The sequence below is a fragment of the Vidua chalybeata genome (genome assembly GCF_026979565.1).
Source record: "Vidua chalybeata isolate OUT-0048 chromosome W unlocalized genomic scaffold, bVidCha1 merged haplotype SUPER_W_unloc_2, whole genome shotgun sequence".
NCBI lineage: Eukaryota > Metazoa > Chordata > Aves > Passeriformes > Viduidae > Vidua > Vidua chalybeata.
Window position 1 is genome coordinate 363,273 of NW_026530331.1, and position 25,698 is coordinate 388,970.

Genomic DNA, 25,698 nt, shown 5'->3' on the forward strand with positions numbered 1-25,698 from the left:
TTTTTTTTTCTCATGGACTGTGATGTCTGCAGCACGGACAGCGGGAGAGAGCTCTCCTTTGCTTTTAGTTATTTTTTTCTACCTAGCTGAGGCCAGAAGTTTTTTTTAAACTGTTCCGCTATTGTTCGGTCCAGGAACACCAGGTCTATCGCCCGGGGGCCCCCCAAGCTGCATTGCAGCCGGGACACCGAATCCGAGCCCCGGAGAGACACCCAAGCCCTGCAGGGACAGAGAAAGAGCTGAGCCAAGACACATCCACATAAAGGACTCTCTCTGAACTACAGGACTCTCTCTGAATCTACCATATCTTCAGAGCAACGAGAGGTTTTATGGTTCAATATTAGTAATTTTTTTCATGTTTGCCAGTACTTTGTGTGAAAAATGCATGTTAAATGATTGGCTCTTCGCAAATATTAAATTGAATACTATATGTGTTATGTTGGAAAGTTATTTTGTAGTACTGTATTAATCCTTTTTAAGTAGTGTGGTAGATATAGTTTTAGGTTAGAACATAATGTTATAATAGAAACTAATAGATATTTTTTTACTAGCCCAAGAAAGGGATGAGATAATCAAGAAATTCTTCACACAGAGATAACAGCAACAAGACAACTAGGAGTTACGGCCTCCTTATCAGAAAAGAGAAACATCCTTCTACCTCCTCTCCGTCTTTTAGGAGCCACCAGGATTAAAGGGAAAAAGTTGACAAAAAACAGAAAAATCCCTAGTTTGCAAGGAATTTATGCATCATGTATGAGATATATGAATATGCAACAGGCTATTGCTTTTAAGGGTTAATCCTTTGTTCACAAGGCATGCTTTTTGTGGCTTAGTGCCCAAGAGCATCCAGACATCTGTAATTCTTTGCTTTTATTGTCCTTTATTGTCCTAACTCTGATTGTCCAAATTCTTATTACTCTAATTTTTATTACTGTTTTTATAACTATTTTATTACTATTAAACTTTTAAAATTTTAAAACAAGTGATTGGCGTTTTTCGCACTTTGCTTGTTAAATAAACAGTTTTTTCCACTTTTCTCCAAGGAGATTTTTCTCCCGAACTGGTTGAGGGAGGGGCCGCTGAAATCTGTTTTTTAGAGGAGACCCCTTCAGAGGTTTCCTCCCAAAATTTGCCCTAAACCAGGACAGTACTCATCCCCTGAGCTGGAAGTCAGAGAGGGAGCAGAATGAAGCCCCCATAATCCAGGAGAGAATGATCAGTGACCTGTTGTGCCACTTAGTGTTGTTGACGTCGGCGAACCCAATGGGAAGAATGATGATGTCTAACTCCATTTCAGAAGGCTAAATGATTGCTTTATTATAATTATGTTATAACACATTAATATGCTATATAAAAGAGGATACTAAATACTACATGCTACTTTCTCTAACTATCATATCTAACTAACTCACAACTCGTGACCCTGTTCTCCAGAGCCCAGACACAGGTGGATCCGATTGGCTCTCAGGCCCAAACAATCCACCATGATCCAACCAAGAGCTCACTCCAGGTAAACAATTCTCCAAACACATTCCACAAGAGAAAAACATGGAGCAGAAATAGAAATTGTTTTCTCTTTCATTTCTCTCTGTGCACCTCAATAAAAAATCCTGAGAGAGAGAGAAATGTGCTTGCCACAACTTAGACACCCACAAGTCCATGGAGCCAGATGGGATCCACTCAGGGGTACTGAGGGAGTTGGCAGAAGAGCTCACCAAGTCACTTTCAATCATTTAGTCAATCATTCAGTCCTGGTCAACCAGGGAGGTTCCAGGTGACTGAGTTAGCAAATGTGATGTCTGTTGCATATAGGTAAAGCCTTATAAAATAAGAGCCTTGTTACCCTTGTAAAATCATGGCTCAGGCCTGCTACTTCAACTAAGGACAGCTAACAGCTAGCCTGATAAGTTCCCGTGAGAAAGGAATTTGCACCTGTGAGAAGAAAGACTTTACCCCTGTGAAACATCTTCTATTTAGGAAACAAAAATGTAAACATCGTTAAGAGAGGAAAGTTTTTCACAGACACGTACACTAGTAACTACTAACCAATGAACTGAATTGCCATAAGTTACTAACCAATTAGAGTTAAATACGATGCCTTTAGAAAACCATATAAATATGAGCTATGAAGAATAAAGATTGGCTATTGTGTATGAAGAAATAAGTATCTTTTCTGTCTCTACTGTGACATGATGTCAATCTATAAGGAGTTTCAGAAGGAAGATCCAGGGAAGTACTGGCCTGTCAGCCTGACCTTGGTGTCAGGTAAGGTCATGGAGCTGACCATCTTGACTGCCATCATACGGCATGTTCAGAACAACCATGGAATGAGGCCCAGCCAGCATGAGTTTATGAAAGGCAGGTCCTGCTTGACCAACCTGATCTCCTTCTGACCAGGTGACCCACTTAGTGGATGGCAGAAGGGCTGTGAATGTTGTCTGCCTGGACTTCAGTAAAGCCTTTGACACTGTTTCCCACAGTATTCTCCTGGAGAAATTGGCTGCTCATGGTGTGGACAGGTGTAATCTCAGCTCGGTAAAAAACTGGCTGGATGGCCAGGCCTGGAGAGTGGTGGTGAATAGTGCTACATCCAGTTGGCACCTGGTCACTAGTGGTGTTCCCCAGGGCTCAGTACTGGGGCCAGTCCTGTTTAATATCTTCATCGATGACCTGGAGGAAGGGATCAAGTGTACCCTCAGTAAGTTCACAGGTAACACCAAGTCAGGCAGGAGTGTTGATCTGCTGGAGGGTAGGAAGGTTCTACAGAGTGATCTGGACAGGCTGAATCAATGGGCCAAGGCCAATTGTATGAGTTTCAACAAGGCCAAGTGCCAGGTCCTGTACTTGGATCACAACAACCCCCTGCAGTGCTACAGGCTAGAGGAAGAGTGTCTGGAAAGCTGCCTGGCAAAAAAGGACCTGGGGGTGCTGGTTGACAATGTCTGAACATGAGCCAGCGTGTGACCAGGTGTCCAAGAATGCCAATGGCATCCTGGCTTGCATCAGAAATAGTGCGGCCAGCAGGACTAGGGAAGTATTTCTTCCCCTGTACTTGGCACTGGTGAGGCCACACCTCAAGTACTTTGTTCAGTTTTGGGCCCCTCACTGCAAGAAGACAATGAAGTGCTGGAACATGTCCAGAGAAGGCAACAGAGCTGGAGAAGGGTCTGGAGCACAAGTCTGATGAGGAGAAGCTTAGGGAGCTTAGTGGGCTCAGCCTAGAGAAAAGGAGACTCAGGAGGACCTTATCACTCTCTACAACTACCTGAAAGAAGGTTGTAGCGAAGCAGGGCTCAGTCTGTTCTCCCAGGTAACAAGTAACAGGATGAGAGGAAACAGACTCAAGTTCCACCAGAGGAGGTTTAGATTGGATATTAGGAATTTTTTTTTTCACTGAAAGGGTTGTAAAGCATTGGAAAAGACTGCCCAGGAAAATGGTAGAGTTATCATCCCTGAAAGTGTTCAAAAATATGTGGATATGGCATTTTAGAACATGGTGAACATGGTGGTGGTGCTAGGTTGATGGTTGGACTTGATGATCTTAAAGGTTTTTTCCAACTTTAATGATTCTATGAATAAGAGAAGACATCATTAGAGGCAGGGAAAGATAACTTGTTTCCTCTACTACTTCATTTTGTGAAAACTGGAAAAAGTTACAATGTTGCCACCAAGTCGAGGGAGGTGAGGCCACACCTGAGTCCCGTGTCCAGTTCTGGGCTCCCCGATACAATAGAATAGAACAATTCAATTGGAAGGAACCTAAAGCACTCATCTAATTCAAATGCCTGACCACTTCAGGGCTGATGAAAAGTTACAGCATAATGTTAATGGCATTGTCCAAATGCCTCTTAAACACTGATAGGCTTGGGGCATCGATCACCTCTCTAGGAAGCCCATTCCAGTGTTTGACCACCCTCTTGGTAAAAAATGCTTCCTTAGGTCCAGCCTGAACTTCCCCTGGCACAGCTGTGAACTATTACCATGCATACTGTCACTGGATCCCAGGGAGAAGAGTTCAGCACCTCCTTCTCCACTTCCCCTTCTCAGGGAGCTGCAGAGAGCCATGAGGTCACCCTGCGGCCTCCTTTTCTTCAAACTAGACAAACCCAGAGTCCTCAGCCACTCCTCACAGGACATGCCTTCCAGCCCTTTCACCAGCTTGGTTGCTCTCCTCTGAATGCATTCAAGGACCTTCACATTCTTCTTAAATGGTGGGGCCTAGAACTGCACACAGCACTCAAGGTGGGGCCACACCAGCACTGAATACAGTGAGATAATCACCTCTTGACCAGCTGGTTCTTTTGTGTTTGATGCACCCAAGAACACAGTTTGCCCTCTTGGCTGCCAGGGCTCACTGCTGACACACACTGAGCCTGCTGCCAACCAGTACCCTCAGATCCCTTTCTGCAGGGCTGCTCTCCAGCCACTCCTCTCCCAATTTATACTTGAGCCCGTCATTTCTCTGTCTCAGGTGCAGAATCCGGCATTTTGATTTATTAAATTTCATTCCAGTAATCATAGCACAATGCTCCAATATATCCAGATCCCTCTGCAAGGACTCTTGTCCCCCGAGAGAGTCAACAGCATTTCCCAGTTTGGTATCATCAGCAAACATGCTAATGGTGCATTCAACTCCTGCCTGCAGATCATTGATAAATATATTGAACAGATATGGCCCTAGAACTGAGCCCTGAGGAACACTGCTAGCGACCGGTCACCAGCCAGATGTAGCATCATTCACTGCAACCCTTTGAACCCTGCTCTTCAGTCAGTTCTTCACCCAGTGCATCATGAACCTGCTCATCCCACAGTTGGACAACTTGTCCAGAAGGATGCTGCAAGGGAGTATTAGGTTTGCATGGCAAGGTTTTGGTAGTGGGGAGGCTACAGGGGTGGCTTCTGTGAGAAGCTGCTGGAAGCTTCCGCCATATCTGACACAGCCAATGCCAGCCGGGTCCAAGACAGACCCTCCACTGGCCAAGGCCAAGCCAATAAAAGATGGTAGTAAAGCCTCTGGGGTAACATATTTAAGAAGGGAAAAAAAAGTTATGCCGCAGAAGTAATTGCAGCCAGACAAGAGCGGAGTAACAGTATGTGAGAGGAACATCTCTGCAGACACTGAGGTCAGTGGAGAAGGAGCGGGAGGAGGTGCTCCAGGCACCAGAGCAAAGATTCCCCTGCAACCTGTGGTGCAGACCATGGTGAAGCAGCTGTGTCCCTGCAGCCCATGGAAATTCATGAAGGAGCAGAGATCCACCTTCAGAGGAGATTCATGCCAAAGTAGGTGGATGTCTGAAGGTGGCCGTCATCCTGTGGGAAGCCTGCACTGAAGCAGGCTCCTCACAGGACCTATGGCCCCATGGAGGACTCATGCTGGAGCAGCCTGTTCCTGATGGACTGCACACCATGGAAAGTGACCTATGTTGGAGCAGTTCGTGAAAATCTGCAGCCTGTGGGAAGGAGTTCATTGAGGACTGTCTCCTGTGAGAGGGATCCCACACTGAAGCAGGGGAAGGAATCCTCTCCCTGAGGAGGAAGCAGCAGCAGAAACAACACATAATTGTGAAAAATGCATATTAAATGATTGGCTCTTCGTAAATATTAAACTGAATACTGTATGTGTTATGATGAAAAGTTATTTTATAGTACTGTATTAATCCTTTTTAAGTAGTGTGGTAGATATAGTTTTAAGTTATAATATAATGTTAAAATAGAAACTATGCAATGTAAGATATTTTTTTAACTAACTCAAGAAAGGGATGAGATAATCAAGAAATTCTTCACACAGAGATAACAGCAACAAGACACCTAAAGAGTTACTGCCTCCTTATTGGAAAAGACAAACATCCTTCCACCTCTTCTCCAGGATTAAGGGGAAGAAGTTGACAATAACCAGAGAACACCCTTTGTTTGAGAAGAATTTATGCATCATGTATGAGATATATGAATATGCAACAGGCTACTGCTTTTAAGGGCTAATCCTTTGTTAACATGTGTGCTTTCAGGGCTAAATTGCCCTAGGAAGGCACCTGGACTATCTGTATTTCTTTGTTTTTTATTGTCCTTTATTGTCCTAACTCTGATTGTCCAAATTCTTATTACTCTATTTTTATAACCATTTTATTACTATTAAACTTTTAAAATTTTAAAACAAGTGATTGGCATTTTTCACATAATGAACTAACTTTCCTTATCTTGATGTGCCACTGGCAGGGAGGAGGAAGAGAATCAGGAATTAAGTTAAGCCCAGTGGGGAAAAGGTGTTTTTAGAAATTGTTTTGCTTCTCATTATCCTGCTCTGATTTGACTGGTAATAAATTCAGTTAATTTCCCCAAGTCAAGTCTGTTTTGCCTGTGACTGTAACTGATGAGTGATCTCCCCCATCCTTATTTTGACCTACAACCTTTCGCTATATTTTCTCCCCCTCCCCCAGCTGAGGAGAGGAGCAATAGAGTGGCTTGGTGGGCACTTGGCATCCAGCCAAGGCCAACTCACCACAGTCCTTGTGGCACCCGACATAGGGTGAGACAAAGGCAGTTATATATATATTACATGCTATAGTAATAGTAGCTATCGAGTAACAAGCTCCTGTGCAGGACATGGAGTTTGTCAGCTACATCACTTACCTCTTTTTTTGCTGAATTTGGGAACATGTTAATACAGACAATGGCTCTGTGATTTGCCCTGGCATTGACAGCCTTGTGCTGTGGGAACTGTCTTGTGAAAAAGATGAGGGAATACATCTCCCTCTCCCTACCTGGGTCTAATGTGGATGGTTTTATTATGCAGGCTCCAGAGGTCCTTGTTCACCCTTACATGATTTATTTGATATTACTAATAAATATTGTTGGCATATTACAATGTTTGTGGAATGTGGTGTCGCCCTCCTGTAAGAGATGACTCTTCAGTGAGGCCATACTGAAATGCAGCCTGAGGCATCCAGTTCCTGGGTGGCAGTGTGTGTGGAAGGATTTGAGAAGTTTCCTAGGGCAGTTATCACCTCCCATTAACTGGGACTTTACACTTGAACAGGCAATGAACCCTAACAAACTGATAAAAGGGTGCCTTGCTTACCCCAATGAAAACCAGCAGCTTCTCGCCCTGTACTGGGGCCTGCCCTGTGTCTATGGAGCCATAGCTTGGTAGTCTGAGAGAACTGTAGTTGAGGCAGGAACCAAAACTGCATTTCAGGACACTATAGCTGAGACAGGGACTCAAACCACAGCAACTACAGTAATTGCTGCAGTAGTGAAAAAGAAAAGGTGGACAAGGAGAGGTCTATATCATTGATTAGAAAGGGGGAGGAGAAGGAGGAAGATGGAGAGGAAGAGGAAGAAGAGGAAGAAGAAGAAGGAAAAGAATGAGGAAAGAAGGGTCTGATCACAAAGCTGGTCCTTCAACAAAGAAACTGAAGAAAGGAGTGAGACAATTCAAACAGGAAACAGTGGTTACTCAGTCCCTGACCTCATCAGAACTTTGAGACATGCAGCAAGATAACAGCCACCAGCCAGGTGAGTGGATTTCTGCCTGGCTGCTTTAATGCTGGGATAATGGAGCTGACAGTCAGCAGCTGGAAGGTCATGAAGCGCAACAGCTGGGATCCCTTGCTAGAGACTGGGGAATTGAGAGCATAATTGTAAAGGAGGCAGTAATTTGCAGTCTCTGGAGATGACTCCTCTTAAGCATGTGGGCAAGATATCCATTTAAGTAAGATCTTGTGAACTCCCTAGGAAAGTGGACCACTGCAGATGAAGGTATCCAGTACTTGAGAGAATTAGCAGTGCTGTAAGTCATCTGTAGTGATCTAAAAATTTTTAATGTCTCTAAAGATCCAGAGGATGTCCCTTGCACAATGGCCATGTGGAGGAAGGTGATTCAAAGTGCCCCAGCATCATATTCCAGCAGCTTGGCAGCAATGTATTACCCAGAAATGGATACATCAGCCACAGAGAGTCTTCCTGGCTCTAAAACTTTGAAGAAAATCTCTGTCCTTCCTCATCCCCCTGGGCAAGCACCTCAGCTGTCAGGGGCACCCCAAGAAATCAGTCCTCTCCTGCCCTGGCCAGAGGGAAAGGAAGCCCCAGGCACAGGCCATGTGGTGAATTCTGACTCTTTCTGCAAGCCCGGGGGAGGACATGAGGAAATAGGATGGTGAGCCCACCTTAAAGCTGGAAGCCTGTGTCCATGGACTGAGAAGGAAGAGAGCTGTTGAGAAAGGATCACCCAAGAAGGCTTTCAGTGTAGTTGCCCCAGAGAGACAAGAAGGCAATCAGCAATCTCCCAGACATAAAAGAATGAGACATGGGGGTCATAAATTAACTTAGAGTAGAAATTAATTTTGGATTTAGGATAGCTGTTTTAGATGAAATGCAATATTTAACTTGCTTAGTCTGTGACTTGCTGTGCTCAAAAAGGCCTGCAGAGATGAACAAAGGAATGCAAGGCCCTGATAAGAAGAGTCTTCTATTCCAAACAAGGTGAAAAGAATGTGAGTTTCTAAGCTGGAGAGAGATAAGAAGGGCTCCTTGAACCTTGAAACCAGCGGAGACCAGAACTGAGGTTGGGCTACAGACAAGAGACCAAGGGGGCACGCATAGAAGGACGGGGTAAAAAGTTCATCCTCGAGGAAGAGTCATGACTTCATCCCATAGGACCACCTGATGACCACCAGAGAGCTCTGTCCAAGCGCAGAAGGACTGATAAGCTAATTTTAATACAAAGTGGGGCTGGGCTGGGCTAGGATTTGAATATGCATGAACCTATTGCAAAACTTAATGCATATGCAACATTTTAGTGGATAAAAGAGGGGTTGAATTCTCGGGAGGTGCACATCCCTTTGTGGAGCAATCCCGCATGTGCCCAGCACTGAATAAATACATACCTACTTTACAACTTTTACGAATTGTGGAGTTTTTCCGCAAATCAAAGAACTGAAATTACCTCCTTTGAACCTGGTGAGGGGACTTCCGGTCTGACACTACAAGGGTCAGACAGTGAATACTCTGACCAGGAACAGGAATAGAGGGTCCCTGTCTTCAGCCAGGAGGAGGAAAAGGATGGCTGGGCATACTGGACTGTGTGGATTCAATAGCCTGGCACATCAGATTCACAGAAGTATAAAGTTTTAGTAGATACTGATGCCAAAATTATTTTTCCTTTTTTATATAATCTTCATATATATTCATAGCTCTGTACACTGTTTGTAGCATCCCATGAACTCTCTCCTCTCAGTCAATTCCCAAGTCCTCTGCCCTGGCAACGGCAGTGACTACCTACCATAGAGTAGTCCTCCTGGGGGGAAAAGACAGACTCCCACATGGACTTCCCCGGGTTTCCCCTTTCCTTGTCCCCTCACTGGCTTGGTACCACTGGTGGCTGCCCTCCCTCCCCTAGAGACCAATCTCCTTTGCCCTGCCCTTAGCTCCACCCCCCACCCCTTCCCCTTCTTAAGCTGCCTGCACCACGTGGTTGTTCTCTTTCTCACCGGGTCCCCTTCAGCCACGTGTGATACACTCTGCTGGAATAAAACCTTGCAAAAAGAGCCTTTCTTGCCTCTCTTGCTGAGCCAGCTATGGTGAGTGTTGTGTGGGGGTCTGACTGCATTGCCTGAATGTTAACCCAGCCTGCTTTTCTACAGGAGAGGTTTGTTTGGAACAGATAATAAGCAGCAGCACCCACCATTCAACATCTGTATTTTTAAGTGTTATTATATAGTTTCCTAATTTTGGTACTTTTCCTATTAGACAAACAAATTCCTGAGGGCCAGTTCTAATCTCACTTCTTATGGGAATCAAGGACAAGACACCTTTCCAAGACACTTTCCCATATGCAACCAGCAAGGAAGGGGGGTTTCAGAAGGGGTTGAACCAAGAGAGGGAATTATTTCATCACCTGTTGTTGCAGTGTGATTTCATGGTTTACCCCCGAACCCCGGGCTTCCCCCCTGAGGATTTCCTCCTTTCCCCACCCTGACCCCTGCTGAGCACTGTCTGTCACTCCTGGAATTCCAGAAAGGGTGTCGAGTGATTGGGCAGATTCAAAAGATGCCCTCCACCCCCAGGGGGGCATTGGACCATCCAGGTGTCCTTTGTCCCTTGAAACCTCCTCTCCTGTACCCGGTTGGTGGGCTCCCTATCCTTTCCCCCCTCCCTCAGGTAAAAGAGAGGGGAACCACGCGGTCCAGGAGTTCTGATGGAGCTGTGACTGGATTCAGAGGCCTGTGGGCCAGAATAAAAGCTCTGGATTAAACCCTCCATCAGAACCGACTCCTTCCCTTCACCACAGCCTTAAAGGCTTCTCCGGTGGAGAGAAACCTGAGGAGCAGACCCTCTGTGAGAGGAAGCCCCATCCTGCCACCACCTGAGCACCGGCTTGCCTGGACTTGTCTCCACGCGTCCATCTGCAACATCCAGCTAGCCAAAGGTGTCTCTGGGGTGAAACACCACAGTTGCTGCTATTTGGTTCAGCAGCAGGGGCCAGACAAGCCAGGGCACATCCCGTTCTCAATATTGGTACCACCAGTAACCTGTGTTTCTAAATGGGGATTCTTGTCAATTATGCTAATTTGCTAAACTTATAAAACTGTATGTGCCCTATGTCACATGTGCATCTTCTGCACATTTTCGGCATGTTGTGCACCTGGAGGGACCTTCATTAAAATGGTAACTGCTTTTTATCACCTAACCTTGTTTGGCTCTTGATTTTAGGGCTCAAAAAGGCAACATATTGGTGCACAGTGCACACTGATGCCACCAAGGCACTGGAGTGTAGAACCCATCTGGATCTCTGGAGTGACAGGGGCATGCCAGAAGTTGTCTGTATTGGAAGCTGAGGGGAGTTTAACAGGGGACAAATGGAAAAAGCACCCCACTGTGACTGGCCCAGAGGCCCCTTGTATCCTTGACATCAACTATCTCAGGAGAGGGTAATTCAAGGATCCAAAGGGGTATCGATGGGCTTTTGGTGTAGCTACTATGAATACAGACAAGATCAAGCAGTTATCTACCCTTCCTGGCCTCTCAGAAGATCTCTTCATTCTGGGATTGTTGCAAGCAGAAGAATAGCAGGTGCCAATTGCTACCAGGCCAGTGCACCAGCAGTATTGCACCGAGACTCTCTGGCTCCCCATCCATGAACTGATCCATCAACTGGAGAGCCAAGGAGTGCTCAGGAAGACTCACTTGCCTTTTAATAGCCCCATATGTCCAGTGGGAAAGTCTAATGGAGAATGGAGACTAACAGTAGACTATCATGGCTCGAACAAAGTATAACACCACCTGAGTGCTGCCATACTGGACATGTTGGAACTTCAGTATGAGCTGGAGTCAAAGGCAGCCAAATGGTGCCACAATTGATATCGCTAATGCATTTTTCTCAGTCCCTCTGGCAGCAGAATGCAGGGCAGTTTGCTTTCACTTGGAGGGGTGTCCAATACACCTGGAATTGACTGCCCCAAGGGTGGAAACACAGCCCAGCCATCTGCCATGAACTGATTCAGACTGCACTGGAACATGGTGATGCCCCTAAACATCTGCAATACATCAGTGACATCATTGTGTGGGGCAACAAATCAGAAGTGTTTGAGAATGGAAAAGGAATAATTCAAATTCTTGTTATGTGTAACTTGGATAATTCGTGCGTATAAAAAGATATGTATATAATATGTTATGCTGGTGAGAAATATTCTTATAAAAGATTTTAAGCATGCAAGCCAGAGTCAGGAGATTGCTTCACAGTGTGTTGAAACCACCGTGGACAAGAGGAAGGAGAACCTCATTTGCAAACGAATGAATGTAGCCAGCCTGGAGATGGATCGCTCTCCAAGGTGATCTGAGGAACTCCCGGGCGATGAATACATGATAAATATCTAAGATTGAGATAGCCGGAGCCATCAGAGAGATACATCTCAATGCCGGATTCCGGGAACTCAGTCATGGACGTACATCACTCCCCCGGACGTCGTGGAGAAAGGAACCCACATGAATATGTGGGGCTCTGAAAGGAAGAAAAGGGACTCTGCCTCAGGCAGAATAAACTGTATAAAAGCTGCTTGGACGGGACTGTCGGTGTGAACATAGGAGACCCTATGCTGTAGAGGTCGGACCTGTGTCTCACCCAGTGCCGATACCCGGGCTCAGCACTGACCTTTTTGATTGGATTGTGGCTATCTCAGACCTAATCTCGGTCGAGAAATAAAAATCTATTTTTATTAAATATTAAATTCAGCTCAATTAATTTTTACCTATAACATTCTGAAAGCTGATTTCACCATAACAAGAAGCAAGGTCAAGGGACCTGCATAGGAGATCCAGTTTTAGGGAATAAAATGGTAGGATGGACATTGTCACATCCCTATGGATGTTGGCAACGAGATAGCAACTAGGCCTCTACCAGATAACATAGAGGAAACACAAGCTTTCCTAGACCTTGTGGGGTTCTGGAGAATGCACATTCCAGGTTATAGTCAGCTTGTGAGCACCGTCTATCGAGTGACCTGGAAGAAGAACTATTTTGAGTAGGGCCGTGAGCAACAACAGGCCTTTGAGCAGATCGAACAGGAAATAGTTTGTGTGGTAGCTCTTGGGTCTGTTTGGACAGGACCAGCCTTGCAAAACATACTCTACACTGCAGCTGGGGACCATGGTCTCACTTGGAGCCTCTGTCAAAGGACATCAGGAAAAACCTGAGGTCAACCATTAAGGTTTTGGAGCAGAGGTTTTAAGGATCAGAATCCCAGTACACTTCAACTGAAAAAGAGATATTAGCAGCCAATGAGGGGGTTCAAACCACCTCAGGAATTGCTGGGACAGAAGCATGTTTCCTCTTGGCACTACGACTGCCCATGCTACACTGGCTGTTCAAAGGAAACATCCCCATGGCACATCATGCAACCAGCACTACATGGAGTAAGTGGGTAGCATTGATCATGCAGCAAGCTTGACTGGGAAAACCCAACAGCCCAGGAATCCTGGAAGGGATAATGTACTGATAATGTTGCTTCCAAGAAGCACTACCATATAACAAGTTATTGGAAGACAAAAGAGGTTATACTCTATTTACTGATGGATCCTGTCATGGTAGGAAACCATCGGAGGTGGAAAGCTGCTGTGTGGAGTCAGTTTGCAGAAGTGAAAGCCATCCAACTAGCCCTAGAAATTGCTGAATGACAAAAGTGGCTTGTACTCTATACTGACTCCTGGATGGTGGCTAATTCCTCATGGGGGGTGGCTGCAGCAGTGGAAGAAGACCAATTGGCAGTGCAAAAGTAAACCCATCTGGACTGCTGCATTGTGGTAGGACATCGCTGCACCAGTAGAAAACATGGCTCTGAAGGTATGTCATGTAGATGTTCAAGCACCCAAAAGTCATGACACTGAAGAACATCAGAACAACAAACAGGTAGATAAGGCTGCTAAGATTGGAATAGGTCAGGTTGACTTAGACTGGGAGTGAAAGGATGAGCTATTTATAGCCCAAGGGGCCCATGAAACAACAGGACATCTAAGAAGGGATGCAACATACAGATGGGCTCATGATTGAGGAGTGGACCTGACCATGGAGGCCATCACACAGGTTATTTACAAATGTGAAACGTGCTGCAATTAAGCAAACCATGCAAGTGAAATCTCCCTGGAATACAGGGCCGTGGCTGGGTTTCCAATATGGCGAGGCCTAGTGTCCTGGTTTTGCATTAATTGAATGTTTGGTGAAGAGGAATAAATCAGCTACGGAAGTAATTCTCTGAGAGAAGCTGCTTAACAGCTTCCTCTGTGCCTGGCAAAAGCCAATTGCTGGCTAGCTCTGAGAATTGGCACACTGCTAAGCCAATTTGAGAAGCTAGAAACACCTCTATGAGACCATATTTAAGAAGGAAGAAAATGCAGGAAATTCATTTTTTTCTTTCTGCCCTTGAAGAGGTGGCTGGTGGGCCCAGCAGGCCCCAGGACAGGCTGGGCCCTGCCCCGCTGCTGGGCCCCAAGCCGAGCTGTCCTGGCAAAAACCAGCTAAACTGCTGAGATTCTGCCTGGGGGCTCCTGCAGCTGAGGGGAGGGGGGGAGCCACTGGGCCCCGGCGCAGCCCCCCAGCACAGCTGCCGAGATTTCTGCCACTGGGAAGTCATCCTGGAGCGACGAGTAATTATGCAGCCAAAATCAACACCACAAGCAGCTCCGCGGCTGCTGCCCAGCAAAGATCACGTCACCAACAGCAAGAGGCAATTCCCCGACGCAAAGCTTGGACAAGATTAACCTTTTCAGCACTGCAGAACTTTATAGTTTTTTGAATTAACAGAGCTTGAGAACAGACAAACCTACAGACACCAATTCTCTCCAGAATCAGAGAAAAGAAAAAGGTGAAGACATGAGAAGAACAACATGGAAGCACCAAGGTCAGTGGAGAGGGAAGAGGAAGAGGAGATGCTTCAAGCCTCGGAGCAGAAATTCTTCTGCAAACAATGGTGAAGACTATAGTACACCAGACTATTTCCCTGTAATTCATAAGGCATATGAGGGGATGCAGCATTCACCCGCAGCCCATGAGAACTGGAGAATATAGATGCTGAAAAAGCTGTGATCTGACTTGAACAGAGAGAGAGAGAGAGAGACAACTTTTGCTTTCAGAGATAGGACTCTGCTTCTAGATTACAACAGTTCATCCTTAAAAATTGTACCCCATAAGCCAGTGGCCCTCGACAGCAGTTGTGGGAAGACTGACAAGTCAATGGGAGGGACTTTCACGCTGTGAGCAGGTACCAGGCGGACTTTTTAGTCATGAAATTAAAACCACAGGAGAACTGTAAGTAGTGGGAAGAATTCTATGTCCTAGCAAAAGAGACTCCTCTCCCTAAGTGAACTGAAGAAGGATACTTTTTAGAAGTGATAAACTGACTGAATATCCTGGGTTTTGTCTCTTTGCATTGTCAGTGAGAAAGAAAGAGGGGTTGGGGGGAGGAAAGGTGTTCTAAAAGTTTATTTTAGTTCTTATCATTCTTCTTTTAATTCAGTTAATAAAGTTTTCTTTATACCTTTTAAAGTTTTGAGCCTGTCTTGTCCTTGAAGACTTTTCTCCTAATCCTTATCTCAACCCTATGCACTTTATTTTAACTGGGTTTTTTTTCGCCTCCTCTGCTCCAATTATAGCAGAGGAAGATGAGTAGATGATTTTCGTGAGTGCACTGGCATTTGGCCAGTGGTCAACCCACTACACCTAGCAAATTGACTCTATTGGACCACTGCCATGACAAGAGCCACCACTGCCACTGCCAAGGCAAGAGCTACATACTCACCATGATGGAAGCAGATATTGGTTGGCTGGAAACACACCTTGTAAACCATGCCACTTCCTAAACACCATCTCAGGTCTTGTAAGGCACATTTTGTGGTGACATGGTACCTCAGAAAGAATTGAATCAGACTATGGGCCTCATTTCTGAAATAACCTCATAAACTCCTGGGCAAAGAAACATGGTATTGAGTAGATATATAACATCCCTTATTACCCACTTTGGAAAGATTGAGACTGTTAAAGACTATATTGAGACCACTGGGCAATGGGGCATGGAAGCATTGAGATGCAAATTTAACAGAAGCCACTTGGATGGTTAACACCAGAGGACCTGCTAACTGCCCTGGTCCTGCCCAAATAAAATCCCTACATACTGTGGGAGGAGATAAGGTCCCCATACTACACACAGAAAGCTACATCAACCGCCTTTCCTTTATCTACTAGGTGGGTGACTTTATTGTAGGAGATCAAATTAGTTAAACAGAACTTTCACTTTGTGAGCCCATGTTGGCTGTGCCTGCTTGCATTGTCCTTGAAATGCCTTTCAATAGTACCCAGTACAATCTTCCCGTAATTTTACCAGATACTGAGGTTAGACTAACAGGTCTATTGATCCCTAGGTCTTCCCTCTCATCTTTTTTGTAAATTGGAATAATGTTGACTAGCTTCTGGTGAGTAGGCACCTCCTCAGACTCCCCAGACCTTTGGTAGATGATGGAGAGGGGTCCTGCTGTAACATCTACTAGCTCCTTCTGAGACGAATCCCATCAGGCACTGTGGACTTATGAACATTCAGCTGATACAGCTGGTCTCTCACAATTTCAGTGTCCACAAATGGAAAGGCACTGTTCCCACAGTCATGGTCCTCTGACTCAGATCTTGGACTGCCCAGTCACCCATCAGTATTATTAAAGACTGGCAGGTAGGGGAAGCACTGAATACCTCCACTTTTTCTCCATCCCTATTAGTCAGATGACCATCTTCATCAAGTATCAGTCCAATGTTTTCTTTAGACCTCCTCTTGCTATTAATGTACTTAAAGAGAGACATGGACATACTAAAAAGAGTTCAGCAACAGACCAAAAAGATAATCAAGGGACTGGAGCATCTCTCCCATGAGGAAAAGCTGAGAAAGCTGGGGCTATTCAGCCTGGAGAAGAGAAGGCTCTGGGGAGATCTTGCCAATGCATGTAAATACCTGAAGGGAGAGTGCAAAGAGGAGAGACAGGCTGTTTTCAGTGGTGCTCAGTGACAGGACATGTGGCAATGAGCACAGACTGAGACATGGGAGCTTCCACCTGAACATCAGGAAACACTTTTTTTTTCCTGTAAGGTTGACTGAGCACTGGAACAGTGTGTCCGGGGAGATTATGGAACGTCTATCCTTGGAGATTTTCAAAGCCATCTAGTCACGGTCCAGGGCAGCAGGCCCTAGGTGATCCTGCCTGAGCAGGGGGATTGGACAAGATGACCTCCAGAAGTCATGGAATGGTTTGGGTTGGAAGGGACCTTAAAGATCATCCAGTTTCAGCCCTCCTGCCATGGGCAGGGATACCTTCCACTAGGCCAGATTGCTGAGACGCCCATCCAACCTGACCTTGAACACTTCTAGGGGTGGGACACTCAAATCTTCTTTAAGGTCCCTTCCAACCATAAACATGTTGTGATTCTATAAATGGATCAAGCTCCCCCATGACCCAAGAAGAGTACTAAATGCAATCCCTTGGAGTTTTGGTCCATGTTACTGAAACCTCTTAAATTATCATTGAAAGTAATGTTAACTTGTTTTTCTTCCCAATGAAACAGACTTCAAATACTCCCATAATTAGCTGCTTTATCTCACTTGAAGAGACAACACAAAACTTCCTGCTCATTAATTAATGAACAAAGGCATTGAATGTTTGCATATTTACTTAATAAAATCCATCTGAAAACAGAAGCTGAAACATACAATTTTTGTAAAGGCCACTGAACAAAATTATCATATGATGCAGGTAATTACAAAATAAAGAATTAAAACTGCAGTGCAGTTAGAACAGATAAGGAAGTGTAAACAAAACATCACCAAGCATTCAAAGCAGCATGCACATTATGAAATAGCCATAACCACTTTTAGTCCTTTTTGAGCATTTCATTAGTACAAAGTGAATGTTACAGATTGACAATACAATAAATTTAAGTAAGATGTCACAGAACTACCTTATCAATTTCTCTCTGTGTTGCTCCTTCCTTTTTCAAACGTTCTTGTTCGACAAACTTTGCATTGTAGTTTTCCTGTTTTCTGTAAGGCCTGAGTGATACTTTGAATATTTTGCACTGCTTCTAGTGTTCATGAAACATCTTCTTTAGTCTGCCAAATATCACATACTTGTCAAAAAAAAAAAATTAACATTAAAAAGTCATTGGTCATGCATAAGAAAAATAATTAATAACCTTTTTATAAGTTTTGATTTGTTCATCTCCATACTTATGAACTTCTTTTATTAGCTCTTGTAATCTCCGCATGAGGTCCAAGTGACAGCTTGCCAGTTTTTCTGTTGAGATTTTGAAAACATCCCAAACTGGTGCAAATGTCCTAGATTGAGGGGACAAAAAATAATACAAAGTATAATGCTCATCTGGATTTGTACTAAAACCTGGACTTGTACTAACCAGGAGGGACTGGTTGAAGATAGGAAGGCTGGTGGCAGCCTTGGCTGTAGCAACCATGAGATGGTGGAACTCAGGATCCTGTGTGGAGGAAGCAAAGCAGTAAGCAGGACTAGAACCCTGAATTTCTGGAGACCTAGTCTCTACCTCTTCAGGGACCTGCTTCAAGGAATTGCATGGGATAGGGCTCTAGAGAAGGAGTCCAAGAGAACTGGTCAATATCTAAGTACCATTTCCTCCAAGCTTGAGAGCAGTGTATCCCCATGAGCAAGAAGTCAGGCAAAAGGGGCAGGAGACATGCATGGATGAGCAGGAAACTTCTAGCAAATCTCAAATGGAAGAAAGAACTTTATGGGATGTGGAAAAAGGGACAGGCCACATGGAAGGACTATAGGAACATCATCAGGATATGCAGGGATGCAATGAGGAAGGCCAATGCCCACTTGGAATTGAGTCTGATAAGGGATATCAAGGACAACAAAAAGGGCTTCTACAAGAACATCAGCAGCAAAAGGAAGATTAGGGAAAATGTGGGTCTGCTGCTGAATTAGATGGATGTCCTGGCAATGGAAGACACAGAGAAGGTGGAATTACTGGATGCCACTTTGCCTCAGTTTTACTGCTGAGGATGGCCCTCAGGAATCCCAGACCTTGGAGGTAAAAGAAGGCTGGAGAATGGAAGACTTCCCCCTGGCCGTAGAGGGTTGGGTTAGAGATTGGCTAAACAGGCTCAACAGCCATAAATCTATGGGCCTTGATGGGGTGAACCCATGGCTGAGAGAGTTGGCATATGTTGTTGCTCAGCCACTCTCCATCATCTTGGAAAATTCATGGAGAATGGAGGAGGTGCCCAATGACTGGAGGAAGCCCAACGTTACTCCCATTTTCAAAAGGGGCAAGAAGGAGGACCCAGGAAGCTATTGACCAGGCAGCCTCACCTCCATCCCTAGAAAGGTGATAGAACAGATCATTCTCGAGGTCATCTCCAAGCATGTAGAAGAAAAGAAAACCATCAGAAGTAGTCAGCGAGGATTCACTGAGGGGAAATCATGCATGACCAATCTGACAGCCTTCTATGATGACATGGCAGAACGGGTTGATGAGGGGGGAACAGTAAATGTTGTCTACCTTAACTTCAGCAAGGCATTTGACACTGTCTCTGTCTTGGTTTGAAAAGACAGGTGTCTGCTAAGGAAGGTGGGAGCCTCTCGTGACATGGAAACTGTGAACCCCCTCCTTCCGAATTATTATAATTTTGAAATTAAGAGGCTCTCAGGCAAAGATATGGGAGTAGGAATAACAGTTCTATATTAGGAAAAATAATTTAAAAAAAATGCAGTAATACAAAACAACACTGACAGAGTCAGAATGTGACTTGACACCCTGTTGGTCAGAGTGTTGGTTGGTAACAGTCCAAATAAATGGTGGCTGCAGTCATCCTGGAGTGACAAATGTGGTTTTGTTGAAGCAGTGATCCTGTAGAAGGGTGTAGTTTTTCTCTGAAGGTCCAGTGGTGGTGTAGATGGGCCTGGTGTTCATCTGGGAATCCAGTGGAAAAGAAAGCTGCTCCTCTGGGAATCCAGTGGGAAAAGGCTGCCTGTGGTGTTCCAAATCTCCAATTATATCCAGGTAGGAATGCTTGACTCCTCCCCCTGGGCAGAGCATCTCACAATGGGATGATGTAATTTTATCAGTCATGCAGTGACACTCAATGGCAGACTTAACAGAAGATATTTCCTGGAGGATTGGTTGTGGAAGAGATAAAGAAAACTGCTCCACCTGGTTTTAACAGGTGGTCCAATTAACAGAAGACAACTGCCCCACCTCTAACAGATGGCAGTAGAATGTACACCCCCAGCCACATCTTACATTTGCAACCTAAGACAGTGTCCCATAACATCCTCGTAAATTAGATGAATGGACAATGAGGTGGATCAAGAACTGGCTTAATGTCAGAGCTCAGAGGGTTGTGATCAGCAGAGTAGAATCCAGTTGGAGGCCTGTAGTCAGTGGCATTCCCCATGGATCAATACTGGGTCCAGTCTTATTCAATTTGTTTATCAAGGACCTGGACAATGGGATAGAATATACCCTCTGCAAGTTTGCTGCTGATTCAAAACGGAGAGGAGTATCTGATACACCTGAAGGCTGTGCTGCCATTCAGCAAGACCTTGATAGGCTGGAGAGCTAGATAGAGAAAAACCTAGTGAGGTTCAACAAGGACAAGTGTAGGGTCCTACACCTGAAGAGGAATAACCTCAAGTACCAGTATAGATTGGGTGCTGACCTACTAGAAATCAGCTCTGTGGAGAAGGATGTGGGAGTCTTGGTGGATGACAAATTGACCATGAGCCAGCAGTGTGCCCTTGCGGCCACAAGGGAAAATGGTATAATGGGGTGCATTGGGAAGAGTGTGGCCAGCAGGGTGAAGGAGGTGATCCTGCCCCTCTATTTAGCCTCAGTGAGGCCACACCTGGAGTACTGTGTCCAGTTCTGGACTCATCAGTATAAGAAAGACAAGGAACTACTGGAGAGGGTCCAGCAGAGGCCACAAAGATGATGAGGGGTCTGGAGCATCATTCTTAGGAGAGACTGTAGGAGCTGGGCCACTTTAGTCTAGAGAAGATTGAGAGGGCATCTCATCAATACATATAAATATCTCAAAGGCAAGTGCCAATAGGATTGCGTCAGACTCATTTCAGTGGTTCCCAGTGACAGGACAAGGAGCAATGGCCATAAACTAAAACACAAGAAGTTATACCTCAACATAAGGAAGAACTTCTTTCCATTGAGAGTGGCAGAGCACTGGAACAGGCTGCCCAGGGAGGTCGTGGAGTCTCCCTCTCTCAAGGCATTCAAAATCCACCTGGATGTGTTCCTGTGTAACCTGCTCTAGGTGACCCTGCCTTAGCAGGGGGGTTGGTTGGTATGATCTCCTGCGGTCCCTTTCAACCCTAATTATTCTGTGGGGTTTTTTTCCTTTGTTGATTATATTTTTTTCAAAATAGTGCTACAGTGTAACTGACATGTCTACAAAATTTCAGTTCTGTTCCTAAAACTGAAGCAAATAAAAAACCCAGCAACTGCTATAAATATTATTTGATGTTTTAAATGTACTTGGCATCTTACTTAATTTTTCAGTGTTATATGTTTTACCTGTGTTGATTCTATTGATTAAAATGCAGCAAATTAACTTATTCTTCTCCATCAGCAACACAATAATGACAAATCATATTCCTAAAGATGATACAAGAGCAGCTCAAAAAATTGAACATGTACAGGTATTTTTATGTTCATACTTGAATAGTGAAAAGAACCCAAAAGTTACTTGACTAATTAAGTTTTCAGTTGTCTTACATCATTACGGCCACAGGGTTAACCATATGGTAGAGGAAGGTGAAAGACAGGTAGTTCTTCAGATTCAGATTTCTATACTGCATGGACTTCTCCAGCTATTATAAAGATACACTCCTACTTCAATTTCTAGGTCAGTGTGGCTGAAAAATCAATACTATGTATAACCTTTAAAGCACTAATGTTATAACTAACATGAAAATACAGAACCTTTGAAGAGCAGCAACAACTAGTATCAGATTATCCAGTGAGGAAAGCTCTCCACATTTCTAGGTGTGATTACTACAAATAAAAATAATCTTTAGCCTCATGTAAGAAGTCTGAACTGTTGGCATAATATTTCTAATTTTAAAAAAATCATTAACATTCAATTTTTAAAAAATATATCCTGTGCATTAAATTTTAATTAAGCTATGGAGTAAATATATTGAAAACTCTTGTTCTTAACATGTCCAAGGACAGAGAAAACACTTGAAAAAGTAGAAATAATAAAAAAATTCACTGTCACATTTGCAGAGCATAAGTTCTTTCTTCAAATTAATTGCCATAGGCTTGGGAACACAGAATAGAAAATCACATTCTTTATTATGTCTGAAAAAACCTCAACCTTAAACACAGAGGAACAGGCAACTCCTCCATGGTGTTGGGCTGTTTGGTTTGAGTTGGTTTTTTTAAACTGTGAATAAAGAACTATACAGTCTTGTTTTTCATAGCTGTGTGATATTTTGCATAGCTGCACAGTAACTGAAAAACTAAGAATCATTAAATGTAGAAAAGTTATAGTACCTTGAACATCATCAATAAAATAGAATCAAACTTGATGCTTAACATGTTAAACTATTTCTCTCTTCTACAGACTTACCCAAGTTGTGTGTAATTGCTCACTGATTTGGCTAGTTTTGTCATTGATCTTGAATATGTCTCCTCTATTGCAGCCCTGTCAAAGAAAGCAATCAAAAGCATAATTGAAATTGTGAAGATATTTAAAGAAAAATGAATAGGCACTCTAAAGATGCAAAGCATAGGAATTTTTAACTGAAAATTACTCCACTCAACAACGATATGTAAAACCACAGAAATATATTTTAAAAATAATCTAAGAACATTGATAGAAGGTTGCAGGGAACAGAAACAAATAAAACCTAAGGGCTTCTGCTGGCTTTCACAACCAATGAGGAAACTAAACTCCAAATAAACTACTCCCTTTCCCCCACCCCCTCAGACAATGAAGAGACAATAGGGAGAGATTATAAGTTAAAATAACAATTTACTAAAATCACAAATAACAATGGCATCAATATAAAAAAATACATAAAAAGAAGATGCCTTACCCACAAAAAGGAATTTAACGCCAGGAACAAAGAAAAACACTTCTCATGATACTGAAATAGGCCAGAGAGAGAAACTTTCTAACACAGTTTTGAGCATTAGAAGGCAGGCATTCTTTATTGCAGTGCTGGTTACTCGGAGGATCCTCCCCCTGAGTGCCTTGAGTGTCGGGTAAACAGAGTTTTTATTCTACACTCTGATTACATATTCATTAGCTATCCCCACTTAGTTGCTTTATATGTTTTACTTTATTTGACATTGTCATACCTCTTAGTCCTTATATGGTTCTTTGGAATCTGTCATCAATGTCTGGTGTCCTTTTTAGGTGGCTGTTCCTCAATCCCCACTTTTGAATAAGTGCAATATTGTTTTGCATAACTTCTGTATGCCTAAGTTACATTCTTTATTTCTCCAAAGCTATGCTGTTCTGTTCTACTGTCCTTATCACCCAAAGACAGCACCTGACATGGATCTCCAAACAAATTAAAAATTGGCAACCAATCCCATGGTAGTGGCAGCTGCGCCGTTGGTTTGTGGCTGCAGCTACAGCTTGGCTCCACTCAGCTCAGCTGGGCATTGTTGTGGCTTGGGCTTCACACAGCTCAGCTGGGCTCTACTACATGCCACTACCACTCTTTTTTTTCCTCAAAGTGGCATCTTGGGCTCACCATCGCTGTCCTCCAGCCGCAAACCACAAAAGCTGTAGACCAGAGGAATGGGAAAGGGACTGCCAGTGGCAAAGAGGGACTAGGTCTGCTGGGCTGTCCCCAATACCTTTTCCAGCATCTGGCCTTCAGCCTTTCCTGATGAAACCACACCTCCTAGCAGTGACATAGGTGGTATCAAATATTAAACACCAAAGCTCCATCCCCTAGCTTTGAAACCATAACATTATCCACCACTTATTCTATACCATCTACATCATGCCCAGATTTACACCTTTCAACTATATACATATATATGCGCACACATATAACTATGCACAGGCACAGGTATGATTTCAATAGTCACTGATCATCCCCCCAAAATCTTTGTAGAGTTCATTTAGTCCATGGATGGTATAACTGGAGCAGTCCATACTCATTGTCCATGGTATTTACAACATACAGTCCTAGTTTAGGGCAAATTTTGGGAGAAGACCTCCAGAAGGAGCCCTCAGAAAGCAAACCCCCCACGGCCCCTCCCCCACCTGGCTCGGGAAGGATTTCCTCAAAGAGAAATGGAAAAAACCTGTTTATTTAACAAGCAAAACACTCCCCAATACAAAAAAACAACACCAGATGACAAAACCCTTTCACCGTTCTGAAGAGATGACAAATTCAGAAAGTCTCTCCTGGGAGTGGTCGCCCAGCTATCAGTCTCCGGCACTGGGGATGGCTGCTGCAGGTCACAAAATGCAGACTCTCGGTGTTTCTTGATGTTTCCCAGGTCCAGGTCCAGAGCAGGTTCAGATGATATTCAGGAAAGGGAAGGGAAAAAGAAACAGTCCAGGGTAAAAATTGGACTGCTTAGCTAAACTAACTAATAAGCAAAAGCAAAAGCAAAAGCAAGCAAGCCAGCAAGCAACCAAGCAAGCAAGCAAGCAAGCCAAGCCAGCCAAGCCTCTCCTAGACACAGACCATGGGGGGAGGTGAGCCGGCTGATAACAAGACAAAACAATCCTTCACTTTCAGAGTCAGTCCTGAAGGCACAGAACATAATATCAGGCATAAACAGAACACACGATTTGGGATACAAGCACCATACCGTCACCCTAGGACACTGAGTCATTCAGAAACCAGAATTACATATGCAATTCAATATTACAGGCTGTTCTCACACAAAGTCAAATCACCCTGAGGTATACAACATGTTTCACTGTCCCTCTGTATTACCCACTAAATGCATCCAGGTCCTTGAGCAAAAACAATCCCATAGATGGGCTTGCCTTTGCTTGAGGCAGGACTAATCCAAACTGTATTTCCTAACACATTCCTCATATGCACCATGGGGATGTTATCTCCTTCTACAGTATGTAGGGCTTCTGATTGGTCAGGGTCAGCTTGATTGGTAGAGCCTCCAGTGTCAACTATCCAGGTGGCCTTTGCTAAATGTAAATCCCAGTGTTTGAAGGTTTCACCACCCATTGCTTTCAATGTGGTTTTTAACAGTCCATTATATTGTTCAATTTTTCCAGAGGCTGGTGCATGATACGGAATGTGATACATCCACTCAATGCCATGTTCTTTGGCCCAGGTGTCTATGAGGCTATTTTTGAAATGAGTCCCACTGTCTGACTCAATACTTGCAGGGCTGCCATGTCACCACAGGACTTGCTTTTCAGGGCCCAGGATGGTGTTCTAGGAAGTGGTGTGAGGCACAGGGTATGTCTCCAGCCATCCAGTGGTTCTTTCCACCACTGTCAGAACAGACCGCTTGCCTTGGCAGGTTAGCAGGAGTGTGACATAATCAGTCTGCAGGGCCTTCCCATATTTTGACCATCAACCACCATACCACAGGGGCTTTACCTGCTCAGCCTCCTTGACTGCAGCACATGTTTCACAGTTATGGATAACCTGGGAGATAGTGTCCATGGTTAAGTCCACCCCTCAATAATGAGCCCATCTCTATGTTGCAGCTCTTCTCTGATGACCTGAGGTGTCATGGGCCCATCGAGCCAGAAATGTATCTCCCTTGTGTTGCCAATCAAGATCTACCTGCAATACTTTAATCTTGGCAGCGTTATCTACTTGTCCATTGCTGAGATGTTCTTCAGTAGCCCAGCTCTTAGGTACATGTGCAACTACATGACATACTTTCACAGTTAACTTCTCTACCTGGGCAGTGAGGTCTTGCCAGAATTCAGCAGCCCAGATGAGTTTCCCTCTATGCTGACAATTGGTCTTTTTCCATTCTTCCAGCCACCCCAAAAGAGCATTTGCTACCATCCAGGAATCAATGTTAAGTGTTAGCCATTTCTCTCTTTCAGCAATATCTAAAGACATCTGGATGTCTTTCAGCTCTGCAACTTGACTTGATCCAACTTGTCCCTCAATAGCTTCTGTGATAAACTGTGGTAACTTGTTTGTTCATCAAAAGAATTG

The 25,698-nt window shown here is 44.2% G+C and overlaps 1 protein-coding gene across 1 annotated transcript in view; it reads right to left on the bottom strand.

Moving 5' to 3' along the window:
- LOC128782877 (F-BAR domain only protein 2-like) overlaps nucleotides 1-25,698 on the bottom strand; it is a 200,419-nt gene that overhangs the window by 140,465 nt on the left and 34,256 nt on the right. The window contains 4 exon segments of the mRNA XM_053933381.1: nucleotides 17,483-17,561; nucleotides 17,563-17,633; nucleotides 17,717-17,858; nucleotides 22,149-22,223. Of these exon segments, the coding sequence (XP_053789356.1) occupies nucleotides 17,483-17,561; nucleotides 17,563-17,633; nucleotides 17,717-17,858; nucleotides 22,149-22,223 (367 nt within the window).